Source organism: Kogia breviceps, chromosome 2, assembly GCF_026419965.1.
Source record: "Kogia breviceps isolate mKogBre1 chromosome 2, mKogBre1 haplotype 1, whole genome shotgun sequence".
NCBI classification, from domain to species: Eukaryota; Metazoa; Chordata; class Mammalia; order Artiodactyla; family Physeteridae; genus Kogia; species Kogia breviceps.
Genome location: NC_081311.1, coordinates 192,198,494 through 192,214,434, shown reverse-complemented (window position 1 = coordinate 192,214,434; position 15,941 = coordinate 192,198,494). Strand labels below are relative to the sequence as shown.

Below are 15,941 nucleotides of genomic sequence, written 5' to 3'. Positions count from 1 at the left end.
TTCTTGGTGTGTGTCTCCAGAGGGGCATGGCCAGTAACAGGAAACCTTCTTATCCACAAATATGGACCATATCCTTCAACTTGACCAGTAATGAAGGTGTTATTTGGGCTCCTGTCTGCTCACTCTTTCATCTTGGCTCAGGACTTGAGAGAGGAGGAGAGTAATTCCTTTTAGGTCTCCCCCTCATCCTTTCCAAATACCCCTATACAGAAAGGTTTTAGGACCAACTGTTCTTGCTCACGATGACTGAGAAACACTCTATTGTTGACGAAAGGGAAGGAAAGGGATGCCAATGGTACAAATGCTCAGGGCTGTGAATTGATGCAGGATGTTAAGACTAAAGTAGGTATAGGATGTTAAGTCCAGTCTGGTGAGATCAGTTGGTGGGAAGCATCCCAGATTGGGGCCAGCAGGACCTCGGTTCTTGCCCTGGCTGTGGCACTTATTGTGTGGCTGCATTCAGTTGTGCTGAGTCTCGGTGTACTTATCCATAAAATAGGACCGGTTTTCGTTATAAAATTTGGTAATTCTGTGCAATGACAAATTTCATGCCTTGGGGCAGGGGAATATCTATGTATAATTTTTAAATCCTTGGTGTGAAGATAAATATATAGGAGAGTACGGGTGAGAAGTCAGGAACACAAAGGATGCCCTTAAGAAGTTTTGAAGTAAAATCTTACCATAACTATAAAAAAATCTAGTTTTACTTCCTTCTGGTGATGGATAAGATAGGCAAAAGATATACAAGGATGGAATAATAAGGACAGAAGTTGGCTTCACGGTCTAGCTCCGTCATGGACAAATGTATCTCAGCCTTGTCTTTCTCACTTCTAAAATGGTGACAGAAAAGTTGCTGTGAGGCTTAACGGAGGCAAATTTGTGCAGATCTCTGCTATGCAGTAGGCACTAAATAAGTGTTAGCTGCTGCTTCTCTTTCCTTCTGCACCACTGTAGCCCTTATACTATGAGCTACTCCTGGAGAACACTAGCCTTTGGCACTTGTCAGAGGTCACAGGCCACTCTGAGCAGCTGGGTGTGATGGGACCCATCACACATCTCAGCACACACCTGGGTTCTGTGTTCGCCCAGAGTAGCACTTTCCATTTGATGATCTCATTTGCACCCCTCCATTCAGCCAAAGGTGTTAAAATAAATATCATCAAAGATTAGGCTCTACTGGGCCCCACTGTTGGATGCTTCCATCCTTGACCTGAGCATAAGAATGGAAAATAAGCATATAAGGTTTGCAGTAACACACAGGTGGGGCTGGTGGCCAGTGCCAAGGGAAATGGATCTGAGTCAATGGAATGGACTCAGAGTAGAAGTGGATGCAGAGTTGGGACTGTCAGTGGGCAGAGAAGATATAAGAGGTCTCCTGTCCTATATGAGCCATGGGACCTATGGTCTCTGACATTTCTCTCTAACCCTGAACCTTCACTACGATCTTCTAAAGTGGCTAGAAACCAAGAGGAGGGTGCCCGAATGACACAAGGTCAGGTTGGTAAGTCTCAACAGGAAAGCTCAGATGAAGCAGAGTAGAGGGAGAACCGTGGCCCGTGTAGCTCCACAGCATGGAGGGCTCCGAGTTGTCAAAGGCAGTAACAGGGCCTCCCACCAGCCTGCCCTCTGCTTCCTGAGGCCATTCACCTGGCCTCCTTTCTTGTTCACTACGCTAGTCACATTGTCCTCCTTTCCCTTCTTTGAGCAGGTCCCGTTCATTCCTGCCATCAGGGCATTTGCCTGGGCTGTTCCCCATGCCTGGAGCTCCCTTCCTTGCGATTTTAGCACAGCTGTGTCTCCTTCTCAGCTTTTAGGTCTCAGCTTGAACCTCACCTTCTCAGATGCCTTCCCTGACCACCTGTATTTTTTTCCTACTGCGGATGCAAAGAATTACCACAGATTTCAATGGCTTAAAACACAACATGACTGTCTTCCTTCTGGAGTTTCTATAGAACCTTCTTCTTTGCCTTCTCCAGCTTCTAGAGGCTGCCTACCTTCCTTGGCTCATGGCCCCTTCCTCCATCTGCAAAGCCAGCAATCACGTCTCTCTGACTCCTGCTTCCGTTGTCACATTTCCTTCTCCAGATCCCTCATATCCCTTTCACTTATAAGGACTCCTGTGATTACTTTGGGCCCATGAAGGTAATTGAGGATAATCTATCCATCTCAAGACCGTCAGCTTAATCGCGTCTGCAGAGTTCCTTTTGTCGTGTAGGGTAGCGTAATCAAAGGTTCTGGGGAACAGTATGTGTTCATCTTTGGGAGACCATTATTTGGCCTACCACAGCACCTTATCAGCAGTGTTTCATTACTCCCATTTGTTCTTAAAAATTATAACATTTGGAGATGATTTAGCATTACTTTTTTTTCTGTTACAGCATCAACCTAATCATTATAGTAAGTATTGGCATGAACATAACTTAAACTGATTAAAGGGGCAGGATTTGGTGAATAGAATGGGTGCTGCTCTTAACAACAGCGATCTGGGTTGGTCCGGCCACCCACCCAATCACCAGGCAGGAGGAAGGTCATTTTCTCTCTCTGGAGCTCAGTTTCTTCATCCATAAAATGAAGGATTAAATGAAATGGTTAGTTTTCTTCCTTCCAGCCCTAGCATTGTTGTTGGATTCACCCTCAAAGTAGTGTCATACTCTGCCAGGAAGCACAGATTATAATAAGGCAGGCATTTCCTATTGCCTTTTCCTTACAAAACACCATAGGATGTTTCCTATTGCGCGTGGAAAAGAGAAATTCAGAAATTCATAGAATACGTGTGTGATACTCACAAACACACACACTGAGAGTTCGTGCAGATTCCCGTGAAGGAAGGGCTCTGCATGTGGAAATGAGTCTACTTTGTCATCAGCCAACACTAGATTCAGAAACCTCAATGGGATTTACATGCAAATAAACACCATTTTAGGGGTTCCATGGCTCCCATTCCTAATGTTTACCCTAATAATGGATAGTTATTAGAAATCTGCCCTCCAATCAGTAATAAGAAGCAGAAATCTAGCAGACCACACATATTTATCAAAACCATCAAAAACATTGATCCAGAACTATCCTGAAAGGATCGTGAGAGTAGCTGTGCTGTTTTATACATATTCTGAGACAAATGCAAACCCTAAGTTCCAGAAACTAACAAAACAAGCCTGCTGAAGTTTTAATTCTGACACTTGTTCTTAACCATCTTTGGACTGATCAAAAAATTGGGGGAGGATTTTAATAAAACTTTTGCCTTCCTAAAATCAAAGTCTCAAATTCAAAATTCTTATAATTCTCTACATAGTGGAATGTTTTGTATCATTTGTGTTGGAGCTTTAAGGTCTATACAGTTAGAGTCACAGACAGTCCTGCTGACTGAGAGTTGGCTAGTTCTATATACTGAGCAGTTGAATCTATGGTTAAACTATTGAATTAATGACATTCTGCAGTTGAGAAATAGGGAAACAGGGCACCTTGGATTTATGCATTCAATGAATAATCAAGGCCCTCTTATTGTCAGGCGTTAAGCATAGTGCCCAGGATATAAAGATTAATGAAACAGCTCTTGCCTTCAGGATCTCCTCATCCACGGGTGGGTCTGAATATGTGACAGGAGTTGCTGTGAGACTTCGTGCAGGTAGCTCCAGGAACCCAGGGAAGGAGCAGAGTTGGCTATCTGCGGCTTCTTCTTCCCAAAGTGCATGGAATTTAATAATGCTTGAAGAAACCCATCAAACAGTTATGTTATATGAGCAGTCCTTATCGTACAAATAGATTTGTATCTTTTGTTCTCATTTTTGTGTAAACCAGGATTTTTAAAAAACAAAACTAATTTGGGATTAACATACACACCCTGCTGTATATAGAATAGATAACCAACAAGGACCTACTGTATAGCACAGGGGACTATACTCAATATCTTGTAATAAACTATAAGGGAAAAGAATCTGAAAAGGAATATATATATATATGTGTGTGTGTATATATATATATATATATACACACACACACGCGCACACACACACACACACATATATATATACATAAAACCGAATCACTGTGCTGTACACCTGAAACTAACACAACATTGTAAATCAATTATACTTCAATAAAAAAGAAAACAAACAAAATAAAATTAATCTTCCTCCCCATGGAGACTCCCCACTTCACTCCCCAAAGGTAACAACTGTTACCCATTTATCGTGGATTCTTCCAGATGCTTTCAGTCACTGTGTAAGTCCCATTTTCTCCCATACAAATGGGACGATTCTATAGATACTGTTCAGCATCTTTTTGCCTTTAGGCTTAGTAATATATCTTGAGTGTTTATCCATGTTGGCTTATGCAGATCTTCCTCAATTTTTTTAACACCACACAGTATTTCCATTTTTTAGATGCTCTATAATTTATTTAATCATACCCCTATTGATAGACAGATAACTCATTTTCAGGTTTTTGCTATTAAAAACAACAGTAGAGTGAAAATTCTTATATATACATATTCTTGTGTGAGAATATCAGTAGGATAAATTCTTGAAAATGGAATAGTCAAATTAAGGGGTCCTTGAATTTTTCTTGAGCATTGATTTATATATTGGCTCTTTGCCAATAAAACTTTTCCTCTTGGAAGCAGTGGTGTTGCGGGTCGAAGTTGACTCGCAAGTCCCACTTAATCCGCAGTTACCCTACTAAATACTTCGAACACCAAGGCTGCATCCTCCACTGACCTCTTGGGAAGTGATCGTGGCTAGATGTGGGGAAGCAGCCTGATTATGGGAAGGACGTTACTGTGGAGTCGTGCGGTCCTGGTTTTGAATCGCAGCTCAGGCACTTACTGCTGGTAAACAAGAGCTCTGAGCCACAGGCCTCGATAAATGGGATAATACATGTGAATAACATAGTGCAGTACAGTGCCTGGTTCACAGTAAGTGCTCAGTAAACGGTTGCCTTAACTGCTATCATCTAGTTGTCACTCTCTGAGCAGTGAGCAGCCTCTGGGTGTCTATTCAAAGCGAAATTTCCCCGCCTCTGATGGCATATTGATAACTTAGATGTTTTTGAGATAACTACTGATTTTCTAAACATACTGAATATTTTAGGATAACAGGCATTCTATAGATATGTAGTTTTATTTTGTGTGTGTGTGTGTGGTACGCGGGCCTCTCACTGTTGTGGCCTCTCCGGTTGCAGAGCACAGGCTCCGGACGCGCAGGCTCAGCGGCCATGGCTCACGGGCCCAGGCGCTCCGCGGCACGTGGGATCTTCCCGGACCGGGGCACGAACCCGTGTCCCCTGCATCGGCAGGCGGACTCTCTACCACTGCGCCACCAGGGAAGCCCGATATGTAGTTTTATTGATGTAACTAGACCTTGACTTTTCTGTTCCAAGGTAGATACAGGTATTCCATGAAGGGAATCTTCATGCTTCCTTCCTGAAGGGTCCTGATGGATGCATATAGCAGAGAGCGGTGTTTCTCAGGCCTTTTGACTGCAACCCACAGTAAGAAATATGTTTTGCATTTTGATGAGGCACATAACATACAGTGTCTCTCCCCCCCCCAACAAAACATGAAGTAGTACTTACTTTACAAGTGTGACACGCTTTTATATGGTTTTCTAAACTTTTTTTTCTAATGGAGTCAGGCCCCAATACATTGGTTTCCACATTGTGCAGTATGGAAAGCATTACTTATTAAGTGTTTAGAGCCGAAGTGTGTGGTTCAAATTCAGGTTCTGCCACTTATTACATGTGGAAACCTGGGCAAGATTCTTTTCCCTTATAGGTTATTACAAAATATTGAGTAGAGTTCCCTGTGGTATACAGTAGCTCCTTGTTGGTTAGCTGTTTTATATATAGTAGTGTGTATATGTTCATTCCAAATGAGTTTTATTTTTTTTAAATCCTGGTTTATACCCGAATGAGAACCAAAGAACCGAATCTATCTGTACAATGAAGACCGCTCATATAACATCACGGTTTTGATGGGTTTCTTCAACCATTATTAAATTCCATGCATTTTGGGAAAAAGAAACCCAAGACAATCCACTTTGCTCCTTCCCTGGCTTCTTTGCTGTCCCAGCTGCTTCCTGTATAAAAGGGAGGTGGTAACAGTGTCCACTTTGGAGCGCTGTACGAGGAGTAAAGGACCTAACACACTTAGAAAAGTGTTCGGCGCACACTGGACTCTCAATAACCGTTCACTGTCGTTAATCAAAATGCTGAACAAAATAATACAGCTGTCTGTTTGATGTCGCCCCTTGGGGGTCTTAAAGGCACTTCCAATTCAACATGTAAAAACAAAACTCATGAGCTTCCGCTCAAACCTGGCTGTCTCGCCATGTCCCCTGCTTGCCTCCAGCACTTCATCCATCCAGGGATACAAGCCAAAGGCCAAGAAATTTGACGCTGCCTTTGTCTCTTCTCACTGGCCTCCATAAGCTGCATAGTCTGGTGAATTCCACCCCTAACTCACACCCACATTCCTTCACCTCTCTGTCTGCACCCCTCTCACCCAGGCCAAACCACCGCCAGCTCCGCCAGATGCCGCAGTAGCCTCTGAGCTGGCTTCTACCCTAGCCCCTCAAACCCTTTCTTCACATACAGCCAGAAGCAACCTTTCTTTTCTTTTTGCTTCCTTTCTTTCTTTTTAATTTTCCAAAAGTATTTTACCTTTTCATTATTGAAAACATTTTTTCATTGTGGTAAAATACACATAACTATCTTAACCATTTTTAAGTGTAAGTACATTTATATTGTATACAATATTGTAAGTACGTTTATATTTATATTGCAACCATCACCACCATCTTTCCTCAGAATTCTTTTCATCTTGCAAGACAAACTCTACACCCATTCAACAGTGACTCTCCATACTTCCACGCCATCTCCCCCAGCCACCTTCCCTCCCTCCCTCCCTCCCTCCCTTCCATCACCCCACCCCCCTCCCCAGCCTCTGGTAACCACCATTCTACTCTCTGGAGTTTTTTTTTTTCCCTATATGTTGCACATATAAGTGACATCGTGCAATATTTATCTTTCTGTGTCTGGTCTACTTTACGCAGCAGAATGTCCTCCAGTTCATCTATGGGGTCGTAAATGGCCGAGGCATCTTTTCAAAGTGCAGATCTGAACCCTTTGTTTCCATCCTTGCCCACACCAAGTTGCTATTAAAATACATCAGTGACTCAAGACCAAAGGCCACACTCTAGCCTATGGGACCGGGAGGGCTGCCCCCGCACTGTGGGGAGGCGCCCCGTCTTCACTCAGACAGTCTCCGCCTCGCTGCCTTGAGCAGCCACCCTGTCCTCCTTCCAGCTCCTCACTCTGCTTTCCGCCTCCTCCCAGGTCTTTGCCTGGGACAGCCTTCCCTTTGCGGTTCTCCATCCCTGGTGAACATGCACTCACCCTTAGAGCCACGCTTGCCGTGGACCCCCGTCACAAAAGCTCTCCCGATTCCCCAGTTAGATGGTGACTCCCTTGTCCCCTCTCGAAGCAGTGCTGCTCTGGCCCCTCATGACTTAGCCAAGTGGCTTAGCCCGCTTTTCTCTCCGTTTTCCCTTGCTTCCTACCCCAGGCACTCAGCACAATGCTCTGCGTATAGTAGGTGCTTATTGATACCGGTTCAGTGCTGGGATCGCCAGGAGGGAGGTGAGCTGTGCCTTCCGTTCCCTCCGTTCCTGCATCTTCTGAAGATTAATGAGAGTGTGAACTTTTGTCAGTCTCATTGACTGTTTTGATTGTCCACCTAACTTTTAGCTACAGAAAACATAAAGAAATTTGAAATCACGCCTCCCAGTTATTCCAGGCCACAGATGGTTCACAACTTACCTAGCTATCTCAGTGGCATCTACTCAAAACAGACTTTCATTCCTTTACTTTCAGACTCTCTTTAAGTCTGAAAAAGACTGAAAAGAAGGTGGACAAATTAGTCTAGCTAGATTCACCTGGGTAAATGAAAAAAACAGATATGGGAAATGTATTTTAGAATTAAACTTGTCTATCGAATGAGGTCTCTTTTTGGTGGAGTGGAGGTGGTCGGTGGGTCTCGTTTTATCCTCAGCTTGGCCGCTGACTGCCTGCTTTACCCTGAGCAGAGGCTCCGAGTCCAGCCCCTGTGTAGCTCCTATTTTCGTACCGATTGAAATGTTAAAGGCGAAAGCACTTTAGAAGGTACAAAACCTCAAACAGATTGAGTTTAAACCGAAATGCAAACGCTCCCTGAGACCCAGAAGTGCGCCATTTTCCCTCAACGGTTGGTGTGCTTGCGTTCCTGGTCATGCACCTGCCGGGGCTGCTGAGGTCACCCCGCGCGCCCTGGTGCATGATTTTTCCCCGAGCCCTGCCGCAGCCACTATAGTAAATGATTCATGCACTGGGACTCCCCGCATGCGGCGGAGCGATGACTTCTGGACCGGGAGGTGGCAGCTGCAGCCACCTGCTGCAGATACATTTGCTGCCCCGCAGACCAAATGTTGGATTTATTCAGCTCCAGCTTGCCTACTAATCTGCCTAGTGTGCAAAGCAGCCACATTCACTTATCAGACAAGTTTTAGATGACAATAGGGTGGAAAAAGCAAAGGGCAGGGGCAGGGAGGAGAAACAGAGGTTCGGGAGAAATTTTGAGAAAGTCTTCCCAAAAGTCCAAACAGCCTTGGAATTCCGAGTTTGGGGAAATAGAGCAGATGATCACAAATGCAAGCGGTTTAGGCAGCTTTTGAGGCCCGGGGCAGCGTGCCCATCACGTAACCTAGCACGGTTGTTTTTCTGCTTCAGTGGCCGTGTGCGGTCGTGCACTGGCTGTGTATACACAAGCAGTGTGGTGTGTAAACTGTTTACACGAAGGTGTGCACTGACCATAGGAACTCATCAAGAACTTGTGTGGCTGTCACATGATCAGATCTGAGCGCTCCACCGAGCTGGAGTAGAAACAGTATTGGCTGCCCTCGTGACGATGCTCAGTGAGTGTTATAGCACACCCTGTGAGTGCTGGACTCCGGCCTACAACTGAATTTTCAGAGAATGTTGAAATACTTGGAAACCAAGTGAGTCATGCTTCTCTTTCAGCCAGAAAGACAACTTGTCTCTCTCCATGTGCAGCAGGTTACTGCCAGATGAAAGGGCTGCCAATCTGGGACTGAGTCTTGGTTTCACAGAACACCCCCTCTCTTCCATTGCGACCGTTTATTTGCATTTATTTAAATGCATTTATTTGCATTTATTATGTCGTTCCATCTGCCTGCATGTGCGTTGGCTGCACGGGCTTTGTGATCGGGAAGGCAGGCTCGAGTGACAAAACCAGACTTCGAGGGCCTTGGTGTAAAACTCAGGAGCCAGAAGATCTGGACACGCACTCAGAAGTCACTTCATTCCTCCTGTTCTTCTCAAACTCTCAGGAACCAGCCAGGCTCAGGGCATGGGGCAGTTTTCCATTAGGCTTCTAGGAAAAAGGTCTGCACACTCGGGTCCTTGTTTGGGTGTTCACCTGTGCTCTTGTGCAGATCGTAACTTTTCAAGGGAAAGAACAGCTGATTCTGAGACTCCAGTGTCACTGAAGATGTCGCTAAAATGAAAAGTATGAGGACCCAGAGGTGACAAATACTCTCACCAAAAGTGGAACGGTGGAAAGAGGCCTGAGGATTTCCCAGGAAGACAGGCCCATTCCCACCACCCACCCCTGAATCCCATTTCCAGGCACCCAGAGTCCTAAGGTGGGAATCATGGCCTGGAGGTGATGGTGGTGGAGGTGGCGGTGTGAGTGAAGTAGAGAAGGCATCCTCTTTCCCAAGTTCAGTTTCTCTTTGATCTTATCTAGCCCTCTTTAATCTTCACGGCTTCCTTTCAAATCCTGGTCACATTATCTGAACCATTCCATTTGTATGCAGGTCTGTAAACAGGACATAACTAGACACTCTTGACCTGTGCCAGATACAGCGATTATGTCCATCCATCCACTTTTTTTCCTGCCCATCCAGGTTGGTGTTTTTTGAATGGGCACAGGGCAGTGCTGGATGATCCTCAGCTCAGAGTGTGTGCCTCAGAGGGTAGGGTCCTCCTCCTCTGTATCCTTCCCTCTTCCACCACTTCAGCTGCTCCGCCTTAGGGACCACCCACCAGGAGCCCAGCAGCGGACTTTCTTACTTTTCTTTACATGTTTTCTAACTTACACTCACAGCAAGCTTATAGGGGATATGTTGCAATTTTCATCTTACAATGGAAGAAATTGAGACTCAGGGAGGTCAGTAAACCTTGCAGCTGGGATTGAAAGCAAGGTTGGTGTGATCCCAAGGCTCACACCCCCTCTGCTAGTTATGCTGGAAGATAATCCCATGGGTGTTTTCTTCAAATGACTTACTGCGTACTTTTTAATTATTACAAACGGACTGCATTCTTCTCTCTCTCTTTTTTTAAAGTTGGAAAAGACTGAGATGTGTAAAGAAGGAAATAAAAATCCCGTGCAGGCCTGCTTTTCAGAGATCACTGTCCTTAGCACACTGCTGTGTGAGGCAGAGGCTAAGAACTTGGACCCAAACTTGCCAACATGCTCACCCGGGAAGTGACGTCAGCTTCCTAGACATTGTCTGTAAAGTGAGGAGAAGGAATAATATATCTTCTGGGGGTTGTGATGATTCAATGAGATGTTTTCAAAAAGCTTAGCATAGTAAGAAAACAATCAATGTTCATCATTGGTATGGCTCCATCCTGAGCTTTTCAGTAAGGTAGACGTTGGAAGCTTATATGTGATTGTACTCTACAACTAGGTTCTGTTCGGTAACCCTTTTTTTTCTTAATTCTTTTGCTATTTGGTGAATATCTCTCCGTCTCGCTAAGAGTTGAATATTTAGGTTGTTTCCCATTTTTCCACTTTTATGAATTGTGTTGTCTGTTGGTGGGGTAGAGAGAGAATATGGGGTTGAGAGGCCCTAGCTGTATCTGTAACGTTTTATTTCTTAAAAAAAAAAACCTTTAAAAATATAAAGCAAAGAAGGTCAAATAGGAACATTTATTAACTCTGAGTGGTGAGTACATGGGTATCTGTGCTATTTTATGAACTTTTTCCTAAATGTGTGATAGTTGATAATCTAACATTTAAAAATTGTGTTGCTGAGATGACCGTCCTTGCACCCAGGGCTCGATGCGTTTATAGGGCCATTTCCTCAGCATAAATTCTGAACATTGAAATTTCTGGGTCAGAGGAAACTCCATGTAGTCCACACAGGAGTTGTGTATCCATTCACACAGCCCCCATTTCTGTACCCCTGTCAACTGTGGTTATCAAAATTTAAAAATAATATTTGGGAACTGATGTAGGAATTGCATTTAAAAAAATAATTATGAAGCGAAACAATTTTCTACTCGTATTTCCTTGGTGAATTCATTTTTATATTCTTGGCACATTTTTCTATGGCATGTTCCTGTTTTTTCTTAATGATTTGTAGTAAGGCCTTTGGTCTGGATTATCCATAGAAAACAATTCTTCCCAGCTTGGACAGCCCTTATATTTTAGGTTCCCGACGTGAGGACAGGAAAGTCCTTCCCATTCCAAAGGACACAACTCATCTGCAGCCGTTTGCTTATTTCTGCCTTCAGACCTCCAGTGGAAGTCCGGGCAAATGGCGGAGAGTCTCACCAACATGCCCCGGCACTCCCTCTACATCATCATCGGCGCCCTCTGCGTCGCCTTCATCCTGATGCTCATCATCCTGATTGTGGGGATTTGCCGCATCAGCCGCATCGAGTACCAGGGCTCTTCCAGGCCGGCCTACGAGGAGTTCTACAACTGCCGCAGCATCGACAGCGAGTTCAGCAATGCCATTGCCTCCATCCGGCATGCCAGGTGGGCGGCAGGAGGAGGCGGAAGGGAGGTGCTCCTTTCCCATGTGCGTCCTCAGTATCAGGGTTATATTATGAACAGGACTTTACATCCCCAAGGAGGGTTTCAAAGAGTAAAACATGAGTTCAAGGTAGTATGGGGGGACCGGATCATTAGGCTATTTCATAAGCAAACCCCTTTAATTTGCTGCTGGCTTTCTGTTTTCATTGAATACATTCATTCATTTTGTGTTTATCTCTGTTATAAATATCTGACTCTTCATCCCTGTGTGTGAAACATTATTTTTATAGTTTATGATCTCAATTTATTTTTTGTTTTATGCCTTATTATGCTGAAATGACTGCATCTCCCATAAGGAGTCTAAAATATAATGCTGCTAGAGTTGCTTCATTTCAGGACCTAACAATACCTTCAAGAACCCAAACTCCCTCTGTTTCTCCATGTCATCATAATTGGCTTTTGGATATGGTCTCTTATACATGTTCACTTCTTTATCACTGCATTCCTACCTAGACAACAATGTCTAGGAGTTGTGAAACATTTTTGATGATTTTTGGGGGGGATGTGTTTAGCTGTGTTGTTCTTCTAACAGTCAATGTGATAAATTACCCATTTGATTCAAGGGCTTATTTAAAGAAAGTCAAATGATGGTCATTCGGCTGTTAGAGTTCGTATTGTATAAGAGTGTCCTCTCCTGGAGGAAAGGCTCCTGGAGAGACAGGAATTAGTGTGGTATCATAGAAAGAGCGTGAGTCTGGGTGTCGGAGCGACATCGTTAAGCCTGACTGCTCCATTACCTGACTGTATTTTATTTTAATTAATTAATTAATTTAAATTATTTATTTATTTATTTTGGGCTGCTTTGGGTCTTCGTTGCCGCGCGTGGGCTTTCTCCACTTGCGGCGAGCAGGGACTACTCTTCATTGCGGTGCGCAGGCTTCTCATTGTGGTGGCTTCTCTTGTTGCGGACCACGGGATCCAGGAGCAATGGCTTCAGTAGTTGTGGCACACGGGCTCAGTAGCTGTGGCTCGCGGGCTCTAGAGCGCAGGCTCAGTAGTTGTGGCACACGGACTTAGTTGCTCCGCTGCATGTGGGATCTTCCCGGACCGGGGCTCGAACCCATGTCCCCTGCATTGGCAGGCGGATTCCTAACCACTGCACCACCAGGGAAGTCCCTGACTGTATTTTAAACCGATGATTTAACCTTCCACAAATACAGTTCCCTCCACTGTGGGAAGGGAGAACTACCTCCTTAAAGAGTTACGACAGTCAAATTAAATTACAAATATTAAAGGATTGTATAAACAGATGGCACCACATTTACTTCTCCAAATCTATTACAACATGGAAAAAATGAGTTAATCTAATTTTTTTGAGTTTTGCAAGGAGTATTTACTAAAAAAAAAAAAAATAGTGATACTGTGTGTTAAAAGCATCATCTTTTCCTTCAATTGGTAGAACAATCTAAAGCACACAATTCAGAAAGTGAGCGTGCTGTAGCAAAAAGTGAGCTGAGCCTGGTGTCTTAAGATCGAGCCTCCAGGGCACCATTACCTGCATAATCTTTGTTGGGACATCGTGATTGATATTGTTCAAGACGCAAGCAGATCCAAATTCTGTCTGAATGGCATAGAAGCTCAGAGGTTCAGAAAGTTAGTTTTCTTCCAAAGGAAACCCGCAAACCTAAGACTCAGGTCTTAGAGTGAGTCCAGGGGAAACAAAAACCAGAACCTGGCTTCCAAGGAGAGGAGCCAGTGGATGAGAGAAGTTGGGAGATATAGAGCATCTTGCCCCAAAGCCCAGGGCAGCTTCTGTGTGGGAGCTGCACTAGCCTTACTTCTGTAACTTTGGGGGAGAAGAGAGAGTTAACCCTCTTCCAGGTCAAGCCCTAAAGATCAGCCTCGTTGTGGGAGCCTTTAAGAATCAACCACTCAGCAACACAGCTTCCAGGAAACATTGAGGTGAATCCCTGCAATCTCATCTTAATTGTTTATTTGACTCTTTCCTCTTGAGTAAAGAGCAGTGAGTTTTATTACTGTATCTCCAGTGGGTCCTGGCACATGGTAGACCTCACTAAAATTTGAGGTCTGAAATGAATGGATGATCTCGGTGAAGCGTTGGCATAGGATGTCTTGACCTGCCTGAGAAGTAGATTCATCCCAGGGCACCAGCTTTGTAAGTGGTACCAGCCTGCAGGAGTATTTGGAGTATCTTGAAATCATTGGATGAGAGGTAGAGGATGTAAAAAGAAGAGGAGAGTAGACAAATTCAGTTGTTTCTCAGAAGTCTTCCTGAAGGGGCTTAGTTCCCCAGAGAAGAGCAGAATCCGTAGCTCTATACGGGGATGTATTGGGAGACCCAAGAAATCAGATTGCCTCTACCCTCCCCTACCCTGGAGGAATCTCTGACTAAGGTCCTTTTGCATTCAAGAGGAAGAAGAGTATTTTATCTCAGCCCTGGAATAAGTTAAGATAGGTTCTTCTGGGCTTCCTGCTTATATAGCCCACTGAAAGGGTACTTAACTGAGTACTCTCGGAAGGAAAGAATAAACTTGGAAGCATTTACAAACCTGGTTCTTATTTGGTACTGATTTTTATCAAAAATATTTACTGCAGAATTCCTAACCAACCAGCTCCTGCATGCACCAGTGACTGCAGATAAAACCATTGATGTTAATACAGTGCCTTCCCAAATATCTGAGAACATTCCTGTCTGAACGTTTATTCAGCTATGACCTGTGGCTTCTACAGCATGCTTCTCCAGAGGCCCTGGCTGGATCTCTGGCTGGTTGGAGCTTTTGCCCCTTTTCCTGGAGACCCTGGAAAGGCACTGACAAAAACTGAGTCCTTTCGCAATTCCCCTCTTGCTAGTTTTGAGCATCAGCCTATATATAGCTAATGTGCATTTCATGGCCTGTCTCCCTGCCACTAGCCTGGAGGGGACATTGGATCAGAATGACTGCAGCTGAGCAGCCGCACAGGATGAACCCTGACTGGGTCATCTTTGACGTTCCCTAGTGAACCAGGAAGCGTCTGGTGATTCTGACGTCAGCAGTCGGTTGGTGCTGGTGCTGGGTTGAGAAGGAGCCCCCTCTTGTCCTAAGAGTGATCTGTTCCACAGCTGCTTTGCTTACACCCAGGCTGGAGAGACTTCGTGACAGACTGGCAGGGGTGAAGCCACAGCGCTCTAAGTTCTGCATCTGAGGTCACACTTCGGTTGCTGCTTGCTTACTACTCTACTAGCTCTAAGTGCCTGATCCCAAAAAACAAACAAACAAACAGAAAAGAGAGCTGGGAAGGGACAAAGTCGCTTTTCCTCAAACAGCATCTCCCGATGTGGGCCTTTGTAAAGCGCACATCCACCTGCCGTGTTCTTCGAGGTATTGATTAGCTGTTGACTTCCGGGGGAATATGAACTAGAAGAATGTACATACTTTGAGCCCCCTCATAACTGGTTTCAGTTTCTTTTGTTTCTTTAGTAAAATAAGGTGCACAAGACTGGTCACCAGCTACGATGTTTGAGCTGTCAGTGACATCGATACCACGGCCGCACAACTGCTGTTAGTGCTTCTACGATGGTTAACACAGACAGACACGATGCTAAATCCTTTGGAGAGAGATTGTGGGGACTCTTCAGTCTTCATCAACGGCCTGTGAAACATCTTAGACTTTGTGGGCCATATGGCCTCTGGGTCTTCGTGACCAGCTCTGCCTTTATTGTGCAAAAGAGCCGGAGGCATTATGAATGGGCACAAACTGTGTTCCAACAAAATTTCATTTAAAAAACAAGCAACAGGCTATTACTAGCTTGCAGACTATAGTTTGCTAATCCAAGGTCCACATTTTAATTTTCTCTAGCTTCCAATTTTTTTTTTTTAAGCAATTAAGATGTCCCTTTAGGGTAAGGAGAAACAGTGCATTGTTTAAAGAAAGAACAGTTGCGTAAAAACTCCTGCCATAACATAGGCAAGCTCTGACATTGGTTTAGTGCCTGAGAGTTTAAAATGGAATTCTATAGGTATTAGCTGATTCCTTAACATCCACCCAATTCTGAGACACTAAGGAAATATAAAAAGCTGTTAGCGTTGGAAATTGAAGTATGAAGGCACGTTTGTTTTGCACT

At 44.4% G+C, this 15,941-nt stretch overlaps 1 protein-coding gene across 1 annotated transcript in view; it reads left to right on the top strand.

Moving 5' to 3' along the window:
• Positions 1-15,941, top strand: part of DNER (delta/notch like EGF repeat containing) — a 330,436-nt gene that overhangs the window by 310,908 nt on the left and 3,587 nt on the right. The window contains exon 12 of the mRNA XM_059053059.2: positions 11,575-11,821. Within this exon, the coding sequence (XP_058909042.1) occupies positions 11,575-11,821 (247 nt within the window). The remainder of the gene's footprint in view (positions 1-11,574; positions 11,822-15,941) is intronic.